The sequence below is a fragment of the Mandrillus leucophaeus genome, unplaced genomic scaffold, assembly GCF_000951045.1.
Source record: "Mandrillus leucophaeus isolate KB7577 unplaced genomic scaffold, Mleu.le_1.0 Scaffold695, whole genome shotgun sequence".
Lineage (NCBI taxonomy): Eukaryota > Metazoa > Chordata > Mammalia > Primates > Cercopithecidae > Mandrillus > Mandrillus leucophaeus.
Genome location: NW_012107530.1, coordinates 339,410 through 367,140, shown reverse-complemented (window position 1 = coordinate 367,140; position 27,731 = coordinate 339,410). Strand labels below are relative to the sequence as shown.

Genomic DNA, 27,731 nt, shown 5'->3' with positions numbered 1-27,731 from the left:
TCTCACTCTGTTACACAGGCTGGAGTGCCGTGGCACAGTCTCGGCTCACTGTAACCTCCACCTCCCTACCTCAAGCGATTCTCCCACCTCCGCCTCCTAAGTAAATGGGACTACAGGCGTGAGCCACCACACCCGGCTAATTTTTGTATTTTCAGTAGAGACGGGGTTTTGTCATGTTGGCCGGGCTGGTCTTGAACTCCTGACCTCAAGCGATCCGCTCGCTTCGGCCTTCCAAAGTGCTGGGATTACAGGTGAGTCACCATGCCCTGCTGATAAGCTTCATTTTTGAAGGGAGTCTGTGGGGGCACTGTCCCTCCTGAACTGGTGATCTCCAACCCTGCATTAAACAAGTGTTCTCCTAGAACTTCATTTCATCATCATCTCAGGAATTTCCTTTGTTCCTCTGTGAATCTTGTTCCTTTTTCCCTCACACTGCTTCCTTCTTGGTTTACACCTCCTGGCTTTTGTGGGACATACCAAAACAGTGGTTTTTAGAGAGAGAGGGCACACGGGAGGAGGCAGCAGGGTGAAGGTGGGATTGGATGGCTCGGAGGAAACATCCCATATTAGGAAATGTGAAGTTATCACCTGATGGTAACGAAAGGATACCGTGTTGTGTGCTCTTGGAGGTTCATCCTTCAGAGAATAAATTTCAACTATACTGAATTTGAAAGGTAAAGCCTTTAAGATACAGCTTTATATTTTTTAGTGTGCGTAACAGGGTTGGGTATCTCCTAGAAGACACAATATTCTTCCCCCCAGCACCAAAACACAATCATTAAAGCTGTACTTCATCACATTGACAGAAGAGGGCACCATTAAACGAAGAATCTTGTAAATTAGCTCACATCCACAAAAAGAATTACAAAAAATGGAATAAATCTATGCAAAGCTACTTAAAGAAAGAAAGAGACTCAACACACCTCAAGTAGTAAAAATTTTCCACCACTCCAAGGGTGGTAAACACAAAAACGACCATGAAGCAGAGGAAAACTGCAATGCAACACTCCAGACTCAAATCACATCAAACAAGTGTACAGACATGGGCTATATTTATTTATTTAATTTTTGAACCTCCCAGGTTCAAACAATAAATTTAAAAACTATATTTATTTATTTATTTGTTCATTTTTTTAACCTCCCAGGTTCAAGAGATTCTCTTGCCTCAGCCTCCCAAGTAGCTGGGATTACAGATATGCGCCCCACACCCAGGGAATTTTTGTATTTTTAGTAGAGATGGGGTTTCACCATGTTGGCCAGGCTGGTCTCAAACTCCTGACCTCAAGCGACCCACCCGTCTCGGCCTCCCAGAGTGCTGGGATTACAGGCGTGAGCCACTGCACCTGGCCTGAAAAACTATCTTTAATCAGAAATTAAAATATAAATGGATTTAGAAAAAAATGGGAAGTAATGAACAGCGTGTTGCTTGAACTCAGAAAGAAAATAAAAGAAAAAGAAAAATAATCCTGGGATTGAAACATAAATTTTAAGAGGGTACCTATGTTGGTTTCCTAGGGCTGTCTTAACAGATTACTATAAACCGAAAGCTTGAAACAGTAGGAATTTATTCTCCCACAGTCCTGGAGGCCAGAGGTCTGAAATCAAGGGGCTGGCAGGGCTTGTTTCTTCCCGAGGCTCTGAGGGAAGGGTCTACTCTCTCTCTCCTTCACAGCTTCTGGGGGCTGCCAGCAATCCTTGCTGTTCTTTGGTTTGTGGACGCGTCACTCTAATCTCCGCCTTCCTTCCCACATTACCGTCTTTTCTATGTGTCTTCTGTCCTTCTCTTCTAAGGATACTTGCAATTGGAATTAGGGCTCACCCAGAAAACCTAGGATTATTTTATCTTGAGATACTTAATTACACCTGCAAAGACCCTTTTTCCAAATAAGATCATATTCCCAGGTTCTGAGTAGACATTTTTGGGGTGTGGGGGTGGGAGTGGTCATCATCACCTCGCTATAGCACCCAAAGGAGAATGTACTCAGATGGAAATTTAATACAGGCACTGAAGAAAGACAGGTAAGAAAATGAAATAAAGTAGTAAAACGGGTCAGGAAGAAAATGATTGACAGGGAAGACAGTCCAAAGCAACACTGGTATAACTGGAGTACATGAAGAAGAAATAGAAAACAATGTAACTATCATTTAAAACTATAACTGAACTGTTGAACTGGATGACAGGGTGAGACCCTGTCCCTAAAAAACAAAAACAGAACTGTAAAAGAAGAAAACTTTCCAGGAGTAAATACGGGTTTAACTTTAAAAATGCCCAAACTTTTCCCCATTTTTTATTCCCACCAGCAATGTATGAGAATTTCAGTTGCTTTGCACCCTTGACAGCACTTGGTATTGTCAACTGTATTCTTTTGCTTTTTATTTTTTATTTTTTAATGTTTATCCATTTTTATAGGTCAATGGTGGTGTTTTACTGTAGCTTTGTTTTGTATATCCTAATAATGATGTTAATTGAATATCACTATGAACATCTTTTAATGTGCTTATTTGCCAACTACAGATCATCTATGATGAAGTGTCTGTTCAAATTCTTTGCCTGTTTTATAAATTGTGTTGTTTTCTTATTATTGAGCTTTGATAGTTTTTTATAATCTGGATATAAGGCTCTTATTTGATATATGTAGCATACAGAGATACCTGGAGAGAGCAAATATTCCGTTTCTGATGTTACTTTTCATTCTCTTAATGTCTTAAAGAGAAATGATTTTAAATTTAATAAAGTCCAACTTAATCAAGTTTTTAATTTTATGAATTGTGTTTTTCTTGTCATGCTTAAGACACCTCTGCCTCACCCAAACTTAGGAAGATTTCTCTTATGCTGTCTTCTAGAAGCTTTATACCATTAGATTTAGGTCTATGATCCCATTAGAGTTTATTTTTGTATATGGTACAAGATATGGATCAAGGTGTTTTTTTTTTTAACATGTAGATGTGCATCATTTATTGTAAAGACTATCCTTTGTCCACTGCCTTTGCACCTTTGTCAAAAGTTAATTGATCCTCTATGTATGAATCTATTTTTAAATTTCCTGTCTTGTTTCTTCATTCTACTTGTCTGTCTTATTTCACCGAGCCTACATTAGCTCAATTACTGTAGCTTTACCATAAGTGTTAGAATGAGTTAGGGCCCAGTGTGGTGGCTCATGTCTGTGAATTCTAGCATTTTGGGAGTCCAAGGCAGAAGGATCACTTGAGCCCAGGAGTTTGATATCTGCCTGGGCAACATAGGGAGACCTCATCTCTACAAAAAATTTTAAAAATTAAAAAAATTAAAATCAGGTAGTATGAACCCTCCAAGTTTGTGGCTTTTTTCAAAATTATTTCGGGTATTCTACATCCTTTGCATTTCCTTATAAATTTTAGAATCATTTCTACAGGAAAGCCTATTATGTTTCTGATTGGAATTGTGTTAAATCTATAGGTCAATTTGAAGAAAAATGACATTTTACCACTACTGAGTTCTCCAATCTATGAATACAGTATCTTTCCAATTATTTAAGAGTTTGCTTTCTTTCAGCAGTGTTTTGCAGTTTTTCGCATACAATCCTTTCCATATTTTTGTTAGATTTATTAAGTATTTTGTTTTTTGATGTAGTGTAAATGGTACTATGGTAGTATTTTAAATTTTTAAATTTCCAATCATTTATTTTTATAATACTGAAATTCAATTGTGTTTTGAATATTGGCCATATATATAATGACTTGCTAACCTCACCTATTAGTTCTAGGATCTATTTTTATAGAAGATTTGGGATTTTTGTATGTAGACAATAATTTCATTAATGCATAGAAACAAGTACTGGAAGGAAACGTGAGGCAAATTCATTTAAAAAATGGGTATAGAGAAAGGATTTCTAATTTTGACTCAAAATCTAGGTATAATAAAAACAATTTGGTAAATTTTGTTGCATAAAAAACCTTTTGTGTGGAAAAATACCACAAACAAAGTAAAAATACAACTGAGAAATTTGAAGAAAAAATTTGCAACATACATCATAAAGGGCTAATATTCCTAATATGTAAAGAACTCTTAAAAATGGAGAGAAAAAAGTTTCAAACCTTGAAATTGGTTTTAAACCTTGACCGGCCCCCCCCTCCCCCCATTCTAAAACGGGCCTTTCCCCTTCGGAAAGGTTTTTCACCTTCCTTCAATTGATTGCAATTTAGGTTTTTCTTGGGCTGGGGAAATTTGGTTAGTGTGATACCATTCTGATGAAAGGCTGTGAGAAGACAGCTGTGAGGGGTTTTCACCACTCTGCTCTCCAGTTCATCCTTCTACATAGGTTTCAGCGATGATCAAGGAAGATACATGAGGAGAGGAGAGTGCCCGTGCTGTTTGGTGCAGACTTAGAAAGGATATTGGGAACAAAGCACTGGGGTGTTCCGGAGATGTTATCTGAGTTCCAAAGAGTGGATCTAACACATTTTTAAAAATTTTTCTAATTCCACAGGTTATTGGGGAAGAGGTGATGTTTGGTTACGTACGTTAAGCTCTTTAGTGGTAATTTGTGAGATTTTAGTGCACCCATCACCCAAGCAGTATACACTGCACCCAGTTTGTAGTCTTTTATTCCTCACCCACTTCCCACCCTTTCCCCTTGAGTCCCAAAGTTTATTGTGTCATTCTTATGCCTTTGCATCCTCATAGCTTAGCTCTCACTTACGAGTGAGAACATACAATATTTGGTTTTCCATTTCTGAGTTACTTCACTTAGAATAATAGTCTCCAATCTCATCCAGGTTTCTGTGAATTGCATTAATTAATCCCTGTTTATGGCTTAGTATGCCATCATATATATATATATCGATATATATATCTATATATTGATTGATATATATATATCAATCACAGTTTCTTCATCTACTCATTGATTGATGGGCATTTGGGTTGGTTCCACATTTTTGCAATTGTGAATTGTGCTGCTATAAACATGTGTGTGCAAGTATCTTTTTCGTATAATGACTTCTTTTCCTCTGGGCAGATACCCAGCAGTGGGATTGCTGGATCAAATGTAGACCCATACTGAACATGCCCATTTACATCATCCTACAATTTCAGGTATATTTTCTCATATGATATGTGGCAAACAAAAGACATCTGTATCTTTTGATATGTGCTCTCTGTTAAGGTTGGTGCTGGTGCTTGAGAGTGACCTAAATTTTATGGGTCCCATCAAATGGAGCAAAAATCCTCTATAATTGACCTCAGATTTCATTAGGTCACAGACGGCCTATGCTCAGAACATAATCTATTAGACTCAGAAAACTACCTACTGTCTTGGATCTTTATGACAAATTATTAAAATGTTTCAATCATCAATGCTAGCATGGAGTCACAGCCCTTGGTGCAGCCTAAAGACAGATGAGCCCAGACCCCTACTTAGAAACAGACCATACCAAGGTAGAGAGGGTCAGCCAACCCAGCCAGCTCAACTCAGCTCAGAGTCAGACCTCTGACACTCTAAAGCAGCATTTTATGAAAACCTTGTTTTATTGCCTCACATTTTATGAAGCTTTTTTCAATCTCATTCAAGGCCTGTAACTCAGTGAGGAAGTCGGCTCTGATATATTCAGGTGAAATACAATAATTAAGGCCCAGAGAGGTCTTTACCAGTTGTCCAACATCATAAAACTGTTGGGAAGAGCCATAACTTCAAGCTACCCGAATCTTAGTCCTTTGCTTTTTGTTTCTGAACTTACTGTGGCAGAATTCTTCCCAGAAGCAGGATCACTCCCCAAGCTGAGATTCCATTATTTCAAAATTGAGTCAGAAATCTTAAGATTATGGAAGTAAAGCCTTGTTCAATTAACTAGATGCAAGATACAGAAACTAAGCTGGGTGTGGTGGCTCATGCCTGAAATTCCAACACTTTGAGAGGCCAAGGTGGAAGGACTGCTTGAGGCTAGAAGTTGGAGACCAGCCTGGGCAACATAGAGAGGCCCTGTCTCTACAAAAAGTAAAAAATTAGCTGGGCATGGTGGTGCACACCTGTTATCCTAGCTACTCAGGAGGATGAGGTGGGAGGATCATTTGAGCCCAGAAGTTCAAGGCTGCAGTGAGCTAGGATCACACCACTGCACTCCAACCTGGGCGACAGAGCAAGACTCTTATCCCCAAAAAAAGAATAGAAACCAATACTCGATTTTACATATGGGTTCCTCCTTCCTCTTCCATCATAGCTTTCCCAGTATGATGCCCTTAATTTTCTTAACCCTACTACAACCACCTCATGATGCACAGACCAGATTTTTCCTCCGCTGTTCCACCACTGGGACACATTGTCTTAGGTCTATACAACGTTGATCTAATACCTGAAGATGAAGGGCTCACTTAAAAAAATTATCTATGTACTTAAAATGTATCTATGTCTGAGGCCTTTGTACAGTCATCCCTTGTTATCTGCCAGGGACTGGTTCTAGGACTTCCACCGATACTAAAATCACAGGTGCTCAAGTCCTTTAGATGAAATGGCCATAGTTATTTGCATATAATCTATTCACTTCTTCTGTATATTTAAAATCATTTCTAGATTACTTATAAGACCTAAGAAAATGTAAATAGTATATAAATCATTGTTATACTATATTTTCATGTGTATTTATTATTGTATTATAATTTTTGAACATTTTTAATCTGTGGTAGATTGAATTTGCAGATATGGGACCATGAATATGGAGAATTGAGTGTTCTCCATTTTTTTATAAGCATAAAATTACACTCATTCCTAGACCTTCACCTCCTATACACTTCTGTGCTCAGGGCAGCTACATATTTATGAGGTAGAGCCTCCCATTCAATTTTGAGAATAGGGAATTCACTCCTGGTATCAGAGGGAGAGATGAAGCTGACCTACGTGACACCTTAGCACAAAGAAAAATGCATCCTTCCCTATGGGCAGATGTAGCTTTGCACAACGGTGTGGCTTGGCAAGTGGAATTTTAGCAGAGTTGTAGTCCTGATTAACTCCCTTAGCCAGCCATCTTCGTCTAACAGCCAAACTGCATGATCATACAAGGTAGCCCTGAGACTGGGATCCATGAAGATTATTTCCTTAAGATTTTTTTTAGTAACTGACAAGGCAAGTATTCACAGTCACGTCACAGTTTGTATTACATATTTGCAAGATTTAATATCTGCTCCCAGTTTAATGAGTTCCATGAAAGTAGGGACTCTCTCTTTACTCACTCCATATGCCAGTGCCCACTATAGTCCCTGGCACACAATAAGCACTCATTACTCGTTCAATTCTCTTAATAACTGTGGCTGCAATACTTTGGGAAGAGCAAAAAGATTACCTCATAACTCTTAGTTCATAATTCTCAGACATGACCACTGTCCAGAAGTTTATGGCAAACACAAGAACCCACATGTAGAGAAGAGTGAAGAAGACCGGCAGAGACTGCTAGCTAGAAATGTTACAAATTCTAGACCGTGGCCTACCACTGCTTCTGGATCATGTCCTATTAAATAGAGTAGCCATATAAATGACAAAATCTGTGACTGCCGCTTAACTGATCACTGATATTCGCACTTTATCAATGGCCTCCTCTTCCATCCAATACCATTCTTGTCTCTTTCTCCAATCCATTTTCTGTAACACAGCCAGTGTGAAAACTAACCTGATTGAAGTATGGTTTCAGTTCAAAACCTTTCAGTCGTTGCTTACTGCTTAGGAGAAAAAGGTACAATGTTCTTATGCCTTTTAAAGCCCTTTATGATTTGGCCTTTACTTAGCTCTGCAAACTCACCTAGAGTCATTCCCTCTGCTTTCTATGCTCTAGCCATCTCCTTTCTATGCTCCTTTCACGTCCCTAAATACATAATGCTCATTGCTGCTCGAGGCCTTCGAACACTCTGTTTCCTCTGCCTAAAGTACTTGTTCTCCTCATGACAATCTTCACTTGCTTGACTCGTGCCTTCTATAGGTCTTAACTTGTATTGAGTTCTGAACACATGCTAAAGGCATAAAGTGGGTCTCCCCACTTGCCCAGGAACTCTGCCTCCTGTGTCTTATTTTCCTCTGTAGTCCTGATCTCATTTTGTTCCACTGTATACATCTGTATGATCTGAGTAGCATCTATCCCTCTCACCACAGGCTGAAGGTCTATTTGGCTTAGCATTTATCCTCAGCATTACCCAGGGGTTTGACATATAGCACAGATCCTGATGTTTATTGAATAAATGAAGGGACAGTTTTTAGACAGAGACATTTTTGAAACAAAAGCTTTCACATATTTATTACTGAATCCACCCTACTAGCACAGAACATATAGAAAAAGAGAAAAATATATTCCCAGTAAAACATGTACAACTATCCAGAGAGTGGTGACATTTTCAGCTTGATATCGTAAGGTGATCGTGACCTTGATAGAGCATAAATATGTGTGCCATCTCAAGTGTGACTCCTTATAGACCCAGCTTGGTTCTTCTCCAGTGTCTCCTTTTGGAGTTGTACCTGACTTTATTACCAGGTTTCATCATGTGAATCCACTGGGGGATGGGACGATTTTGCTTTTGTTTCTTGGCCAGGAATCGCTTAATGGTGAAAGTCTTGTGAGAAGACATGGCGAGAAACAGAGTCAACCACACACCACTATGGCGGAGAAAGGGAGAGAGAGACGGAGACGTTATTAACATAGAATAGGATAGGGTAACAAGAAGAAATAACAAGACAAGAAAGAGGATCTTTGGTGTCACAGCGAGCGCTCACTGCCACTCAGGATCCCACAGGCAGCTCAGGAACAGCTCAGGAGCCAGCAGCGGTCTGAGGAGTCTGATGGCTGTTCTGGTGGGTCAGCAGCAAAGGCAGGAGTCTCTTTGCTCCCCCTGTTCCTGACTTGATGCTACTCATTTCTCAGCAGCATACTTCTGCTTCTCTTGTTAAATGTCCATCAAGAGGAATTTTTTTCAACTTTTAAAAAAGTTACAAACAGGTAATACCAGTTCATTACAGAAAAATTAAAGCAATAGAACACTAAAAAAACTATTATCCCATCTAGCTAGAAAAAGCTCCAATATTAACAACTTAATATTATAAGAGCCTTCCAGTTAAGACAGATGTATATGCAGAATATTGTCTTTCTATAAACTGAGATATTGGAGATATTATTTTGAAACTACAACTTATCTAACTAATATGTGACCCTTTTTTGGCAACTCTTTCTCAATAACCCTTTACATTTGGAGGTCTTAAATCTTTTCCGGTGTTCTAGTATGGCAAATAGTACAGAATAGGAAAATATGGTTGAAAATAGAAATCTATAAAACAAGTAATTCATCCCCACAACACTTAAAACATGTATACATTTAAAACATGCGATTCACTGTAAAACTACCTCATGGTACTTTCATGTTATTACTATTTTAAAAGCCATTGGCTGTGCATACTAATATTTTTATCTAATTATCAAAATTGACCACATTGCCATCTACTGAATTGCATGCTACCACTCCCTTTAAAGATCTTGGGCCCTCCATAATTAAGGAATATGAACCTGGGGCACAGAGACACAAGGAGTTATTTTTAATGATTCCAGTGCAAAATAATGTCTATATCCAGATTGTGAGAGTAATTAAATGACGGCAGTAAAGTCCTACTGCAAACAGTGTTGGAGATACACAAACTGTATGAATCTGTCATGATAAAGGCAGTTTTTTTCTAACCCTAAGATAATGGGGATAATGGTAGCTGCAAAAAGTATGACTTGTTTCTGACTGTCTGAGTTCACACATAGTGTCTAACTCAGTCTTTTCAGATGTGGCCCAAGTTATTATCTTTACTTCTTTCTTATGGCTCACTGTTGTGAGATGTCCATTCTATGTCTAGCATCTCCCCGAACATACAGGCAGGAAGAAGGGAAAGAAAGAAAGAAAGGCAAAAGACTACATGCTGTGAGGCTACTGGCTTTTAAGGAGCTTTACTAGGTATCTCTCTCAATACCTTTGATTACACCTTGTTGGCAAGAACCGTGTTCCACTGCCATCCTTATCAGTAATGAAGGATGGGCACTACAGCTTTTTAGCTGAGTACATGGTGCCCCCAACCCCATACAAATCAGGTTCTGCTAAAGGAAAAGGAAGAAGAATGAATAGCAGAGTAGATAACTAGCAGTCTTTCCTATAACAATTTGGGAAAAGATAACTTAGGATACTTCTGTGAATTTCAGCTCTCAAAATAATCAAAAGAAAATAGAGGGAAATTTTAAAAAGAGAAAAAGGAAGTTCTCAATAGAAATACTTATTAGTCTAGGTATTGAAAAATGAGGTGAAAAAAAAAGCCCAAACTGATGGGCAACCCATAAATATCATGGTAAGGAAATACTAGAAGAAATAAGAGTGCTAATTGTACTGTCTGCCCTTCAACCCTAATATCCAAACTTCAGACACTTCTGAGACAACTGCCCTAGTTGGGAGGCCAATGTCCCCAGATTTGTACACCTTCCCACTGGGAACTTCCAGGAGCAGGAGACTTTATGTGCAAGGAACAGATAAGTAGGTAAGTAAGTTGGGGTATAGGGTGGGGTGTGGTTGAGATACAAATGTTTCATGAAATATAAAACACTGGAAACTAAGCCATAAGTATCCTTGTAGAGTCTACAGGTTAAGAGAATAACAAATAGGCCTGAAAATGACAAATGGGTGATAAAGATAGGGAAGGCACACTACTATTTCTGTCCAATCCTTTTATTTTCTTCCCGTACATTAGCAGCAAAGAACCTTTAGCTACCAATCACAGTTCTTCCTAAATTTACCACATGCTGACTTTAGCTAGCTATCTAGCAGACCCTGTTCTACCCTTTGTATATGAATTCCCTCTACACAATCTCTATCAGTGACTACTTGGCTCTAACCACTTCAGAAAAAAAGCTTTCAAGAATGCAGGGAAAGAACTGGACTGGGTTGCCAACAAACCCAGGGTCTAACATCCTCTCCCTTGGGAACCCTGGTTGTACTGGTTAGGGTTCTTGAAGCCAATCTTGTGTGAAAGTCTTCTCTAAGAAAAATTTACTGTAGTAAGATAAAGAACTACAGTAGGACAAAGAGTTTACTGGACTATTCCAAGTACTAGTTTCCAGTGAACAGGATGATAGGGTGCTCACCTTTGGAGACGCTTTGGGCTAGGAGCTCTGACCAGGTATTTCCTGACAGTTCAATGCCAGTGACATACAGCTCTTAGCTAGAACTAACTCTCATGGAAACTTTCAAAAAGAAACTCAAAGAGATATCTGATCTGCATTGGAGACAGTGAAAGAACTGAAAGAACTGGTTATAATACCAACTGAAATAAGCTTATAGCCAGTAAGTCAGCAGTCCTCATTCTAGTACAATAGTAATGGTTATGAAGGCAGTTTTACCTTAAAAGGAATGATTACACTTATTGCCCTACACATCTCGGGTGATTCAGAGGACCTGCAGGAGTTAAATTTTCTCAAGAAAATACTGAATCACATACCTCTGGCTATATGCCAAGTTATATAATTAGTCTAGAGGCTACAAATACAGTGTGATATAGATCCCAAGTACTGGAGATACGCACTTCATTCTAGAAAACTGAGAGATGGGGAATCATGGTACCAAGTTAAAAACTGGGCAAATTCTAGAACCTGGATAGCCTATGCAAAGGCGAAGTTTATTAAGTGATCATAAATGGAAGGCCTGCTGCAGTTGAAAGAAAGCACATGTGGAGATGGAGGCTCATGAGATTTATCAAATCTCTATCAGATGCAATCATACTCGGCCATTTAACTGGAGCTGCCAGGAAGATGATCTATCCCTAAACCCCAAGACATACATTTCCTGACCCTTGCTGTCCTAAGCATAATCTTCAGCCATATCTAGATGATTCTGAGAGTTCACGGGAATAGGCACTAGTGCTTGTAACATCAGGGTGCTCATAAGGGTCCCATTCTTTAACATCTACATTGAATATCAAAAATTGGACTCCGGATTTTGGCAAAAAGTATAGGCCCACTCCTCATTCTTCTACTTACTGGATATAGGGGTCATGGGCACACCAATGGCTGCCTGAGGAATACAGTAGTGGCAGCTATTTGGGCATAACTAGACAACTAGGGCCATTAAATGGTTCCTCAAAATTCTTATTAGGCTCAGAAACAGAATTTGTTATGTAATTTCCAAAGTTCAGTTGACTGGGCAACCTCAGCAATCAGTGATACAGCTATTATATATGACCAGCTATGCAAAAGTAATACCAAAGAAATGGTAGCCATAATAAATGTGGTCTAAAATCACATGTCTTTAGATCATATTCTAGCTAGGAAGAGAGGAGGAGCATGTGCTACTATGTAAGGAAAATACCTATATCCCAGACAACAAAACACATGGGATGCAATAACATATATCTATAAGGAAGTGGTTAAACTGAGTGGGCTTCATGGTGGTCCTGGCTCTTCACATCTTTTCATAAAGTAGGATTTTATAATAAGAAATGGAAATTTATATTAAGAAATTTTATACTTGTGAGAGCAGTACTTTGATTTTTAAGAGATAAGTTGTGTGAAAGTAATAATGGTGGTGTCATATTGGTTTAAAGGTCAATATGTTGTTTTAAACATAAGTTATCAACTAAGGGTTGGATGGAGGTTGGCCATAACTTGCCTTGTAACTTAAGAAGTGCCATGGCTAGAAAGCCTCTGTGTGATGTGAAAAGCACCCTCTGTTATTTGTAGCTCGGAACTGGGAGTTCCCGCATCTTGTGGCTTTCTGAATCGCTGCACCCAGACCGAGACGCACCTGCTGCCTGTTGACCACTTCCTCTTCCTTACCCAGCCCTAATCACTGTCTTTGTGCACGTGGTTACAGTGAGATACTAGATCCCCCATTCGACCACCTGCTGCCTGTTGATCAACTCCTCTTCCTTGCGCTCCTGTTTTCCTTCCTCACTATATAAACCCCTAACTTTGCTTGGAGCAAGGAGATGGATTTGAGGTTTGGCTCTGTTCTCTCTGGTTGACATCAACTGTAAAATAATAAAGCCTTCCCTGGCAACACTTGCTTCTTTTCGTGCGGCAAGCAATGGGACCTAGACTGAGACCCTAGTGTTTGATATCAGTATCACGAATCGTGAAGTGGATATTGTACCAGGCACACCTCTGCATTTTGTGAGGCTTTCTGAAGTTGTGGGAAGCACTTCTGGAACCCACTGTGTAAATATCAGAGCACTCTGGAGTGGTTAAAGGTTATATCAGTATTTAAGGTCATAAGGTTAAAGGTCATAAAATATTTTTAAATATGGAACTCTGGGAATCTTTTAACAAAAAAGGGTTTTTGTATCCAAACCATCTTGTGTGTCCCATGTCTGATTAAAGTTGTAGACTAACAAAAAGAACTTTTTGTTCCCAAAAATATAAACATCTATTGCTTTTTTTTTTTTTTTTTTTTTTGAGACGTTTTTTTGAGATGGAGTTCCACCTTTGTTGCCCAGGCTGGAGTGCAATGGCGCCGTCTTGGCTCACTGCAACTTCCGCCTCCCGGGTTCAAGCAATTCTCCTGCCTCACACACCCAAGTAGCTGGGATTACAGGCTTGAGCCACCATGCCCAGCCCATCTATTGCTTTTTAATGTTTTGAAAAACCACAGTACTTTGAAAAATACTGTGCCTTATTAATTTATTTTCCATTTCTAGTAACGGTGGCCTAGGTTATTTAGGTCAGTCCAACAGCTGAAAACAAAACAACTAGAAAACTGGGTAAAATATATTTCAAATAATCTTTTAAAAAGCCTCAAAGAGATTACAAAATAGTAAGGAATTATCAGGCCAGGAGTAAAGAGAAGCAAAGAATCAAGAGAAGTAAACAAGCCTGAAGCCACTTTTTCACTGAAAGCACTGCTAATCCCAGAACATTAGGACCCCCATTTTGACAGCCTTTCAGGGTACAGAGGAGATTGAAAACAAAACCCTGGGTTCATAAAAGTTAGGGAGTCTGTCAGGAGACCTTCTCCTACAACAATCTGGGATCCAAAATTTCAGAGTGAAGGTGAACAAGAATTGTAATAATCTGAATGTGATGAGACTCCTCTGAGTTGTCCAGGAAATATCAAACTTTGAACAGGTGGGCCCAAACTTGTAGTACCTGCAGGTACCCAACAAAAGCAAATACGTGTGATCTTTGGGGCAAAGTAGCTTAATTGTAGGCCAGACAATTATTTCCACAAAATGACATTTCAAGTGCAATGACTAGCAGAGGGTCAAACATCCAGCATATAAGAAAATTGGAATCAATGATTAAAACAGACAATAGAAAGAGATCATTAGAAACTATAGGTAGGACCCAGCATCTGTGTTTTAAAAGGCCATTCAGGTCATTCTGATACATGTTAAAGTTTGAGAATCATTGCTTTATATTTTATCATATAAATATGCATCCCATAAAAAATACATAAATGTAATAGATCAGAGAATGAACCCAAGAATTTGCATTTCTAACAGATTCCCAGATGAAGCTGATGCCAGACCAAACTTTGGGAACCACTGGTATGAAAAAAGGAATTTTAGTATACAGGTAAAGATAGTGGTCACCTGTGGGGAGGAGAAGGGCTGTTACTTAGAAGCAATATGCATATATTTCCTAGAATGCTGGTAATTTTCTACTTCTTAGCCTGGGTAGTAATTATACAGGTGTCATTGTTAAGCTACACATTTACACTTTAGTGCCTATTTTAATGTATAATGAGATAACTGGTTTCCCTTTTCCATTCAATCATGTAGTTCAAATGTCATGGCGTAAATCCTGTCTACCATCATCCTGCCACCTTCATTTATAATCAGTGCCTAAAGTATAAAATGTAAAAGTTTGTCAAGTTCCAAGACATAACTCCTTTCACTTTAGTTTGAAATGTAATTAGTTCACAAAATTAAATAGTTTTGAAAATTAAGACGAGAAAAGTTTAAGTTTCTGAAAACCATATTTAAAGCATTGCTTAAAATTCAGATATACTATCTACAGCCTTCATCCCTAATTTAGAAGTATCTACAAAACTAAAAATAAACTATCTTAAATTTTTAACAAAGTGTCCACTTTTGAAAATTACACTTTAATTTTTTTCACAAGTTGAAAAAAAGAGGAAGAAAATCCTACCTTTTTCAAGTCAGAATTTCCTACTCCAAAGAGGCAAAGATGCTTGCTTTTCTCCAAATAAAATCTGAAAAGAAAATATCCAGTGTGTAAGAGCAACAGTAAGATCTTACTATTTTCAGTTAAACCTTACCTGTGGGTGAAAGTGGTGTTCATCAATTGGCCTGAAATTTGTGAAAACCTTAAGAGAAAATATAGGAAGTCTTTTTGCAGAAAGAGAGGCAATGACAAAAAAAAATTGAAATATATAATATTAAACCGAGCAGTGCAGCCTGTGCTTGCTTTTGAATTCCCACTCACAAACCCTCGAACAACATTAATAAAATCTGGGATGTGTACACCTGTTTCTTGTGTTTATGAAAAACAGGCTCTTTTTGGGAATTAGATTCTTCCAAAAACTTCAAAAAACAGTAATATTTGCCATTTTTTGATTCATGGTATCAACATAGTTATTATACAAGCCCTCCTCACCTTTCGTTTGTGAGGAAACCATTATAACAGCTTTTTAATATACATTTCTTTCTCTCTTTTTGAGACAGGGTCTCATTCTGTTGTCCATGCTGGAGCACAGTAGCATGATCCTAGCTCACTGCAGCTTCAAATGCCTGGCCTTGAGCCATCCTCCCGCCTCAGTCTCCTGAGTAGCTGGGACTACAGGCATGTGCCAGCATGCCTGGCCTATAACAGTTATTATAGTTACTGATTCTGGCAGCTAGTCAGTGGCTGCCTATGCCTGGTGATGTACTAGACAGGTATTTGAACAACCAAATAGTTCCCACAGCAAGGTCTGTGTGTAACGCCTCCCTGTGGCAAGCTACTGGCTGAGGCTATGACAAAAAAATATGCAGCTGGGTTTTGTTATGCCTGTAAACATCACAACACATCTGAAGTCCAGATACGTCTCCCCATTTATGTGGTAACACCTGGCCGGACCCTATTATACCTGTTGCTTTGCTCAGCCCCATTATACCTCTTGCTTGCAGAGAGCTGTATGCACACATCCCTTACAACGTCCTCTCCTTCCACTGTTGCAAAATGACTCTATGTTATGATGCCTAATCATTATCATATCAACTGCAGGCAATGTGGCAAGACAGTGATGATATGATGATAGCTTAGCAAGGATTGTTCATGGATACTGAATGTTAGATCCAGATGGTCAGACAAGTGAAAGGCAGTTTTTGCAACCATGTGAGTTAATACGCTGCAATTTCAAGATAATATACTTGAGGATAAAAGATGTTTGATAAGCTCGCTTCCTGAGCAGGTAAAACAGTGGGTTTTAGCAGCCTAAATACATCTCCTGGGACGATTTGGGGAGACATGAAAAACCACACACACTGAACACTGCCAATCCAATGTCCTCTGTGTCCTTTACTCAAAATGTAACCTTCACCAAGCCTCAAACCCAATGTTCTCCGGGATACTTCTATTTGGAAAGTAATAATCTTTTTTTTTTTTTTTTTTTAAACAAAAGAATAACCATGGCCTCAGAATAGAGTTGATCTTAGGACAGCAGTGCTCCTCCTCCTCCTCATTGACAACAATACCTTAAACATGTAATTCGTTCTACAAAAGGACATCCTCACTCAATTATTTTGAGTAGAAAATTCTAAATTATCAAGACTTAGCTAAGCTTGTTACATTAAATGGTTGTTTACCTTGTCTTAAGGATAAAATGTGTTACAGTAAAGCACAAAGTATGGAGTATCTTTTTATTAATGTCTACAAATTGTACTGGATTATCAACCCTCTCTACCTTTTGGACTATAAAGTTAACCTTAAGAAACCAACCTACAAAATTTCTGCATTGTATCTTTTAACACAATCTGAGTTTTCCTCCCTACTCCCAGGTCACCACTATACCCTCCCACCCCCCAGCTTTTTTTTTTTTTTTTTTTTTTAAGAGTGAAGCTTGGTTTCTTAACCTGGATGGCGTTGGTTGGTTCGAACTCAGCTCACTGCAACCCCCCCCGTCGTTTTTTTTTTTTTTTTTTTTTTGTGCCTCTGTGAGAATATCAGACTCACACATAAATAAGTGCCACTTAATAAGAGCTATATTGTATCATCTAGGTTACCCAGTAAGTATAGAGAGGATATTAGTGATTTCCCTTGGGCTAGGCTAAAATACTTCATCTCCTACATATATTTTGTTGTAATAATCAGTTGACTTGAAAATCAATCATCCTACTCCGCCCTCGCCAAATGCTTTGAATATTCTTGTTGACTGTCCTGTCTTTCCTATGTATTCTCTTACAAGAACCAGTCTCAGGGTTTGTGAGATATTCTACTCATTTGTGAATCTACTTTGATTCACATGAGTTGATCACATCCATGATGTCATCTTCAAAGCAAAGTTCTTTCTACTTTCCATTCATTGGTTTTATTCTCTGATGTATTAAACCACAATTACTTTTCCACCAACCTAATAGTTTGGATATTTGTCCCCGCCCAATTCTCATGCTGAATTGCAATCACCAGTGCTGAAGGTGGGGCCTGGTGGGAGGTGTCTGGGTTGTGGGAATGGATCCTTCGTGGCTTGGCGCTGCCGTCGTGACAGTGAGTTCTTGTGAGTCTGGTAATTTAAAAGTGTGTGGTACTTCCATTTCCCCAACTCTCTCTCTCACTCTTGCTTTTGCCATGTGACGCGGCTGCTCCCATTTCACCTTCTGCCATAAGTGAAAGCTCCCTGAGGCCTCCTCAGAAGCAGAGCAGATGCTAGTGCTATGCTTCCTAGACAGTCTGTAGAACCACAAGCCAATTAAACCTCTTTTTATAAATTATCAAGTCTCAGGTATTTTCCTTATAGCAATCTAAGAATGACCTAACACATTCTCAATCATTTGATAAAAATTTTCATCCTAAATTTCTTCTGTATGGCAAGTAGTTTCTGAGCAATCTTTAATTTTGAAACTGAAAGTACTCAAGTATTTTATATGCAGAGGTAGGGCTGTTCTTCCAAGTTTTTTTCTTTTTCTTTTTTTTTTTTTTAGCACTTCCACTGTTACTGAGTCATCTGCGTCACATGACATTTCTATCAAATGGGCACAACTGTCTGTATATTTCATGCTGTTTGTTGACTTATGAGCCCAGGGCATCACTGTACCACTTGCTAACTTATTTTCCTTAGCAAGTTCTCTTTCAGCTTTCTGTACCTCCTTGGTTGGCACATGGCCTAAAATCAAAGTGGTATTTAAAAGGCTTTTTTCACATATACAACTCTCACTTTCTCTACATCATCCTGCAAGTTGAAATATTTTCTGTCTTCTGTATTTGCGACCACTGTCACAGTGGTTAAAAAGAACTCTGGAGAGCCGGGCACAGTGGCTCATGCCTGTAATCCCAGAATTTCGGGAGGCTGAGGCGGGCGGATCACCTGGTCTTGAGTTCAAGACCAGCCTGACCAACATGGTAAAACCCCATCACTACTAAAAATACAAGAATTAGCCAGGCGTGGTGGCAGGTGCCTGTAATCCCAGCTACTTGGGAGGCTGAGGCAGAACTGCTTGAACCCAGGAGGCGGAGGTTGCAGTGAGCCAGGATCACGCCACTGCACTCCAGCCTGGGAGACAGAGTGAGACTCCTTCTCATTAAGGAAAAAAAAAAAAAAAAAAAGAACTGTGGAAACAAACTGCACAGGCTCAAGTCTCACTGCCACCACTTGCTATTAGTGTGACCTTGAAAACATTTCTTAGCCCTGTTGTTCCTTATTTTTCTAATCTGTAATATGTGGATAATAACATTCAACACCATAGGGTTGTTATGAAGCTTATATAGGTAGACATTTAGTGTAGTAATGAGTATAAAACATTTAGGACAATGCTTGGCACATAAAAAACATAATACAGGTCTTAGCTGTTATTTTTATATCTACAGCTGTATAAAGCCTACAGTTGTTGAAATTATAAATGTTCCCAGTTTTAAGATTTCTGTGTTGATTCTATTGTACTAATGTCACTATCTTGACTATTTAATAGGAAGATATCACATACACAGACCATAAGCTCCTCAAGAGGTTTTTTTTCTTGGATACTCAAGGATGCTCAAAAGAGTAATTGAGTACATGATAAAGCTTTCGTCATCACACCAGATACAGAGCATTTCCTGGAGGTTGCCTACCACATAACCATTAGTGATGATTGTAGGAGTCAGAAATACTCCTGGTTCCCACAATATCTGAAATAAAAAACACAATACCAGAGGTACTGCCCATGGCAACATAAACCAAATATGCCCCCAGGCAGCTGATAGCAAGATTATACATGCATGTGTACACACATGGGCTTATTCACCCAGAAATGGTCAATATTAATATTCGAAGATTACTGCTACACTCAGCCATCTTCCTCTGATGAGAGAGAATACAGATTTTTATTTTGAAAAAAATGTTGCTCAAAAATCTAGCAAAAGATTTTTGATGCTCAGTTGCTGGGGGTAAAGTGTAAGTCTGGTGCTGGTTGAATGCTGACTACAGGTGTAGAAGGAATAGGTGTGGACCCAGCTCTTCAACGAGCGTTCATTTAGGTAATCAGATAAATCTGATGCTGACAGACAAAAGAATGGCAGATACTGAAATGATTTTGCTTATTCTCTATTTTAGGGAAGATTTCACAAGCACCCCCCTGCTTTAGTAAGAAACAGATGTTTCCCCCGTATGGTTTCTCACTATCTCAAGTGCCACTTTTGTCCATATTCAACATGCATAAATATTTCAGTAATTTGTCTTCTGCCCAGGACGTAGAAACCTAGAAAGAGCATCGCTCCTATGCCAACAACCAGAAAACTACGAAATAATTTTTCCTGAAACTCAGAGGACTGAGGTTAGGAAGACCAACTGGACTTCCCCCATATTAGAACTAAAAGTCATATCCTGGGAAATTCCTCAGATTCAGGCAAACTGGAACAACTGGTCACCCTACCTAAGGTCACAGACCAATAAAGTAGCTTGAAATCCAAGGAAAGACTGGCCTGGCAAAGGAGCAAAGGGACATGAGCACTGAAGAAGAGACATCAAGTACCTCATACGCTGGTAAGAATTCAGCTAAAATTGTTAATGAATTGCTAAAGGTCAAGTGCGGACTAGCATGAGAGTATAAAACTCCTGTTAACTCTGATGGTAGTTTATTTTGCTGTGCAGAAGCTCTTTAGTTTAATTAGATCCCATTTGTCAATTTTGGCTTTACAGGTAACCTACAGAATGGGAGAAAATTTTTGCAATCTACTCATCTGACAAAGGGCTAATATCCAGAACCTACAAAGAACTCAGACAAATTTACAAGGAAAAAACAACTCCATCAAAAAGTGGGCAAAGGATATGAACAGACACTTCTCAAAAGAAGATATTTATGCAGCCAACAGACACATGAAAAAATGCTCATCATCACTAGCCATCAGAGAAATGCAAATCAAAATCACAATGAGATACCATCTCACACCAGTTAGAATGGTGATCATTAAAGTCAGGAAACAACAGGTGCTGGAGAGGATGTGGAGAAATAGGAACACTTTTACACTGTTGGGGGGACTGTAAATAGTTCAACCATTGTGGAAGACAGTGTGGCGATTCCTCAAGGATCTAGAACTAGAAATACCATTTGACCCAGCCATCCCATTACTGGGTATACACCCAAAGGATTATAAATCATGCTGCTATAAAGACACATGCACACGTATGTTTATTGCGGCACTATTCACAATAGCAAAGACTTGGAACCAACCCAAATGTCCACCAATGACAGACTGGATTAAGAAAATGTGGCACATATACACCACGGAATACTATGCAGCCATAAAAAAGGATGAGTTCATGTCCTTTGTAGGGACATGGATGCAGCTGGAAACCATCATTCTGAGCAAACAATCACAAGAACAGAAAACCAAACACCACATGTTCTCACTTATAAGTGGGAATTGAACAATGAGAACACTTGGACACAGGAAGGGGAACATTACACACTGGTGCCTGTTGTGGGGTGGCAGGAGAGGGGAGGGATAGCATTAGGAGATATACCTAATGTAAATGATGAGTTAATGGGTGCAGCACACCAACATGGCACATGTACACATATGTAACAAATCTGCATGTTGTGCACATGTACCCTAGAACATAAAGTATAATAATTAAAACAAACAAACAAACAAAACCAAACCCTGGAAGCCTCAGACATAAAGACAGTTTGCTTCCACTTTCAGTCTCTCTTCCATCATCTCTACTGGATACTGATGAAAAAGACTTGGCACAAGGCAGGAGACTAGAGAGAGCCTCCCTTGGTGATGAAGATCTGTTAGGGGAATGATATGGTTTGGCTTTGTGTCCCCACCCAAATCTCATCTCAAATTGTAATCCCCACCTGTCGAGGGAGGGACCTGGTGGGAGGTGATTGGATCATGTGGGCAGTTTCCCCAACGCTGTTCTTGTGATAGTGAGGAGGATCTCATGAGAGCTGATGGTTTAAAAGTGGCACTTTCCCCTTCACTCTCTCTCTTTCCTGCCACCACCTAAGATGTGCTTTGCTTCCCCTTTGCCTTCTGCCAGATTGTAAGTTTCCTGAGGCCTCCCCAGCCATGGGGAACTGTGAGTCAATTAAACCTATTTCCTTTATAAATTACTCAATCTCGGGTAGTTCTTTATAGCAGTGTGAAATCAGACTGATACAGGGAAGTAAGCTCTTGCTGTGGAAAAGGCAAAAATTCTGCCCAGACCATTCCTTACCCAAGACTGAGGTTGGACCAGGATGACCAATAGTCTTCTGGCCTCCTCTACCAAGATAGCAAGCACCAAGTAACAAGCAGGGTGAAAGGCAAAAGCATGGAGAGAGACTCCTGTGTGGTACAGGCTCAATGTGAAGGCTGGAAGCTAAGAATGAAATAGGATATTGAGAAAATCCCTCTAGCACGCTACCCTAAGCATAAGGTAATAGAGGAAATCGAACCTGCTGGTGTACTGAAGATGGACCAATAAAACCCAAACCTGGCTTAACTACTGAGTAGACTGATTCAAGAACCCACATTACTGACCTAGCAGAAAAAGCATGCTTATTTTGGGGCACAGATGATCTCAACCCCCCACTGTCCTACACAAGATGCTCGACATTTGATAAAATATTATGAGCATGAAAAAGAAAAAAACAATTCATTGTGAAAGGGGAAAGTAATCAACAGAACCACACTCACAGATAACCTAAGTGTTAGAACTAAGAGAGAGGGAACTTAAAATAAATTTGATTAATATATTAATCATATATATTGAAGGTTCTAGTGGAAAAAAATAGACAGGAACATGAATGACCAGAGGGGAATTTCAGCAGATAAAAATTTGTATACATTAAATGAAAATGCTTGAAACAGAAAACATGGTAACAGAGATAAAGTAGTTTAAAGCAGTAGTGTACAACCAGGGGCAATTCTGCCTTTCAGGAGACATTTGGCAATGTCTGGAGATATTTTTGGTGGTCACCACTGGAGGAGTGCTGCTACCTCTAGTGGGTGGAGGCCAGGGATGCTGCCGAACATCCTACAATGCACAGGTGAGTTCCATATGACAAAGAATTATCCAGCTCAAAATGTCAGTATTGCCCAAACTACTTTAGCCTGACTGATTAAAAAAAAAAGAGAGAGAAGACACAAATTACCAACATCTGCAATGATAAACGGGATAATGCTACAGGTCTCAGGACATTAAACAGATAGAATAATATCACAAATTATTGTATGCCCATAAAGTCAACTTAGTCATCAAAGTCTTGTAAGGAAATGGACAAATTTCTTATGAGATGGGTACTACCAAAGCTCATGTAAGTGCATAACCTAAGTAGTTCTATGTCTATTAAAGATGTTGAATTGTGTAGTTAAAAATCTTGTAACAAAACTACAGGCCCAAGTGGCTTCACTACCAAAAGCCAGAGATCAGGACAAGACCAAGCCTTTCTCAGTGCCAGGAGGAATGCTTAAGCTTCAACTTCCAATTCCCACCTCTGTCATGCTTCCAGGGATTCCCAAATATTCTGCATTCTGTGGTGTACATACCTCAATCCTATCTCAGAGTGCTGACCCGATCATGGTTGATCATGGTTGAAAGGTGCTGTTGCACATAAGATTGACCTTTGCATGTTGGGTGAAAGAGAAGCCTCAGAAAGGCAGTAATTTGAGCCAGTGGTAGACATTCTTTCCCAACTCAACTTGCCAAGGCTTTTTCGCTTAAACCTTTCTTAATTTCTTAAGAAATTACATGGCTGTATGATGACAGATCCTCCCACCCTGATGGGGCAATCTCATTTCAGTCACCTGCAGGTGTCTACTGGGGTGGAGATCCAGCTTCTAAGGCTTTGTCAAATACTGTGGCTCCTGAGGCAAAGCAGTTCAGAAGCATAGCTGAGACTGAGCCTTGTGATGGGATGGTAATATGGTTTGGCTGTGTCCTCACCCAAATCTCATCTTGAATTGTAACTCCCACAATTCCCATGTGTCATGGGAGGAACCCGGTGGGAGGTAATTGAATCATGAGGGCGGGTCTTTCCTGTGCTGTTCTTGTGATAGTGGATAAGTCTCATGAGCTCTGATGGCTTTAAAAATGGGAGTCTCCCTGCACAAGTTGTTTGCCCTTCTGTCACCCACGTAGGATGTTGCTCCTCCTTGCCTTCTGCCATGATTGTGAGGCCTCCCCAGCCATGTGGAACCGTAAGCCCAATAAACATCTTTATTTTGTAAATTGCCCAGTCTAGGGTATGTCTTTATCAGCGGCGTGGAAGACTAATACAGACGGGTAAGCAGTGAACAGGCAAAACACACTCATGGGTGAGGTAGCTCACAAACAGAGCCATATCTTTCCAGAGGAGGACATAAACCACGTGTGTTGATCCATTTTGCGTTGCTGTAAAGGAATACCTGAGGCTGGGCAATTCATAACGAGTTTTATTTGGCTTATGGTTTTGCAGGCGGTACAAGCATGGCACCAGCATCTGCTGGCTTCTGATGCTTTAACTCTTGGTAGAAGGCGGAGGAGGAGCAGGCATGCTGCATGGCGAGAGAGGGAGCAAGAGAGAGATGGCAGGTTCTTTTGAACAACCAGCACTCAGGTGAACTAACAGCAAGAACTCTTTTCCTGTTATTTTCCATGGAACTAGAGGCTCTAGGAGGACTGGGTTAGGACCTCATCCAGTACATACTGATGTAGAGCTAACATCTTCCTGCATCACACTGCTTTTGAGAGCCATTCAAAACACTAAAGAAAGGTTAAGATACGGGAGTCCACCCATTTTATATTTCATAACTAATGGAGACTGCTCAAGTGAAAGTTTAAATTTAGAGATCATTTTCTGTCCCTATCTATGCTTCAGACTAGAGCTTCGGCAATTTCTTCACTCAAGCTAATTACTTTTTAAAGTGGTGTGACTGACAAAAGGAAGGCCAAGGATGCTGCAATGCCAGAGTTTGTAACAATATAATTTGGAGTGAAAGTTGGTGACGTGACCACCCTCCTTGATGACGTCTTTCTTCCCTTCTCTATAATTTCTTTACAGTTTACTTATGCAAAACTAGACAAACAGCCAAAACAGTAGAGATAGGTCTGCCAACAACTGAATTGGTCTAATGCAACAGCTGGGGGAAGTTTGAGCCTTTCTCTTAAAAGTGACTATAATTCTGCAGTCCTAGACCATCTGTTGTTAGGCTGTGGTTCTTTAACTGCCAAGGCCTTTGAGTTAAGCTAGGTTAGTAAGGTTGTTTGATATGGATCACATAGAATAAGAGTAGGTAGTGGTATTTTCTGGGAGATAATAAGGGTCAATGTGAGTTTTTTTTGGGGGGGCGGGAAGGCAGTTTTTCTGAACATTATAAGAAGTTTCCAATATCTTAAAACTTTCATAATAGTGTTTTCCCAAAGAAGTATTATGTGAGTCCCATATACTTACAATTTAAAATTTTCTAGGAGTCATGTTTAAAAATAAATAGGGACAGGTGAAATTAATTTGAATATATTTTATTTAATCTGACTTATTTAAAGTATCATTTAAGCATGTAATTAATATAAAGATGGATAAAATATTTTAAATTAAAAATGAGACTTTAGGCTGGGTGCAGTGGCTCACACCTGTAATCCTAACATTTTGGGAGGCGGGAGGATTGCTTCAGCTCAGGAGTTTGAGACCAGCCCGAGTATGTTTCTCATAGTGAGACCTCATCTCTACACAAAAACTAAAAACTAGCTGGGCATGGTGGTGCATGCCTGTGATCAGGAGGCTGAGGCAAGAGGATGCTTGAGCCCAGGAGGTCGAGGTTGTAATGAGTCATGATTAAGTCAATGCACTCCAGCTTGGGCAACAGAACAACACTCTTTCTAAAAAAAAAAAAAAGAAAAAAAAAGGGTCAGGCCCAGTGGCTCACACCTGTAATCCCAGCGTTTTGGGAGGCCAAGGCAGGTGGATCACCTGAGGTCAGGAGTTCGAGACCAGCCTGGCCAACATGGTGAAACCCCCATCTCTACTAAAAATACAAAATAATTAGCCGGCATGGTGGCACATGCCTGTAGTCCCAGCTACTTGGGAGGCTGAGGCAGGAGGATCACTTGAACCCAGGAGGCAGAGGTTGCAGTGAGCCGAGGTTGGGCCACTGCACTCCAGTCTGGGCAACAGAGTAAGACTCTGTCTCCAAAAAAGAAAAAGAAAAATTGGCTGGGTGTGGTGCCTCATGCCTGCAATTCCAGCACTTTGGGAGGCTGAGGGGGGCGGATCACCTGAGGTCAGGAATTCGAGACCAGCCTGGCCAACCATGGCCAACATGGTGAAACCCCGTCTTTACTAAAAATACAAAAATTAGCCCGGTGTGGTGGTGGGCACCTGTAATTCCAGCTACTCGGGAGGCTGAGACAGGAGAATCACTTGAACCCAGGAGGCAGAGGTTGCAGCGAGCCAAGATTGCGTCACTGCACTCCAGTGACAGAGGGATACTCCATAAAAAAAAAAAAAAAAAAGGAAAACAAAAAAAATTTAAAAGCTGGTATGCGTTTTACGTTTGTAGCACATCTTTTTTCAGACCAGCCACATTTCAAGTGCTGAACAGCTCTACATGTGGTTCAATGAGTTTTGGTACTGGACAGCTCAGCTTTACAACCTCTCAGGTTTTCTCTAAGCAGTCTCTCAGGTTCCGAAATTGAGAAGGGTGGAGGGTGGGCACTGGATCACAAAGGCTTTATGATTCCAACAACTCCTAGCTAGTTAACAGAATCATGCCACCTGTCTCTTGATGTCCTAGTGACTATTGACACGTCTACAGAAGAATCTCTTTTAACTGTATTTTTATAGTTGTACGGCAGCCTTTGAGAAAATGAGAATTAAGGCCAGGCCCAGTGCAAAATGAAAATGTGTGGGGGGCAGGGAAGGGAGACGGGTGCTGGTTTAAAAATTAAGAATTTCAAGATTGCCATAGCAGAGCACGAAAATAAGTATAGGGCCCTTCTAAGCCCTATGTGACAGCACGGGTCAGACCCCTTTGAAGCTGGTGGTGGTCAGGGTTTACGTCTCTGGATGAATCCAGATGTGTTAAAAAAGGCAAGGAAATGGCAAGATTCCTTGGGCTATCTTCGAGAAACTGGGGACCTTAAAGGAGACTCCAAAATCTTACCAATTGGAATTAATGGAGGAAGAGAAAGTGTTTGCGGCTGTGAGAACGCCTTAGAAAGGGGCAGTGAGCAGATGAGGCAGGTAGGTAAGACACCTGGTTTTGCCGATTAAACCACGGAAGAATCAGTGCCACGCACATTCTGGGTAATTCTAGGGACACTAGTTGGACAACACCGACATCGGAAAAGGTGGCAGGCCGGAACATGGATCCCTTTAAGGCTACTTTATTGTCGGTTTCCCCTTCTCCAAGCTAGAAACAGGCGGTGCCTGAGTGGCCTGCAGAAGCCAGTACTGTAGGCCAGGCGCGGTGGCTCACGCCTGTAATCCCAGCACTTTGGGAGGCCGAGGTGGGCGGATCACTCTGAGGTCGGGAGTTCAAGACCAGTCTAACCAATATGGCGAAACCCGTCTTTACTAAAAACACAAAATTAGCCGGGTGTGGTGACGCGCGCCTGTAACCCCAGCTACTCGGGAGGCTGAGGCGGGAGAATCGCTTGATTCCCGGAGGCGGAAGTTGCAGTGAGCCGAGATCACACCACTGCACTCCAGTCTGGGCGAAAGTGGGAGACCCTGTCTCAAAAAAACAACCACAAAAAAGCTACTACTGTTGGAGTCGGCTTGAGCTGTGGCATTGTTTCCAGCCCGTGACCCTCACGCCGCCCTGTTCGCTGGGCGGACCGGGCCCAGGCGGCCGGTGAGGACGGACTTTTACTTACCGGCGCCTTGGCCACTGCTTCTTTCCCGCTCTCGGACGCGAATGCCGAACTGCACGGGCCTGGGGTGCGGGCGGAAAAGGCGGGCCCAACTCGAACCCGGTCCGTCGTCCTGACGCCCCCTAGCGGCAGCCACCTCGTCGCAGGGGCCTTGGTGTCTCTGAGTCTCCGAGACGCCTCCCCCCTAACTGGCGTTCGCAGGCGGTTGCCTCGCTGGGAGCAGTTCAACCGCCGCGCGCGGATACTAGGAGGGCGGTTTCCCTGGTGACAGGCCCCGCCCTGGCCCCGCCCC

The 27,731-nt window shown here is 40.6% G+C and overlaps 1 protein-coding gene across 1 annotated transcript in view; it reads right to left on the bottom strand.

The window, feature by feature from the left end:
• Positions 1-8,225: 8,225 nt before the first annotated feature.
• LOC105527872 overlaps positions 8,226-27,731 on the bottom strand; it is a 27,585-nt gene continuing 8,079 nt past the window's right edge. The window contains exons 2-4 of the mRNA XM_011964371.1: positions 27,443-27,718; positions 15,115-15,178; positions 8,226-8,609 (exon numbers count right to left, since the gene is read on the bottom strand). Of these exons, the coding sequence (XP_011819761.1) occupies positions 15,125-15,178; positions 27,443-27,718 (330 nt within the window). The 3' untranslated portion in view covers positions 8,226-8,609; positions 15,115-15,124. The remainder of the gene's footprint in view (positions 8,610-15,114; positions 15,179-27,442; positions 27,719-27,731) is intronic.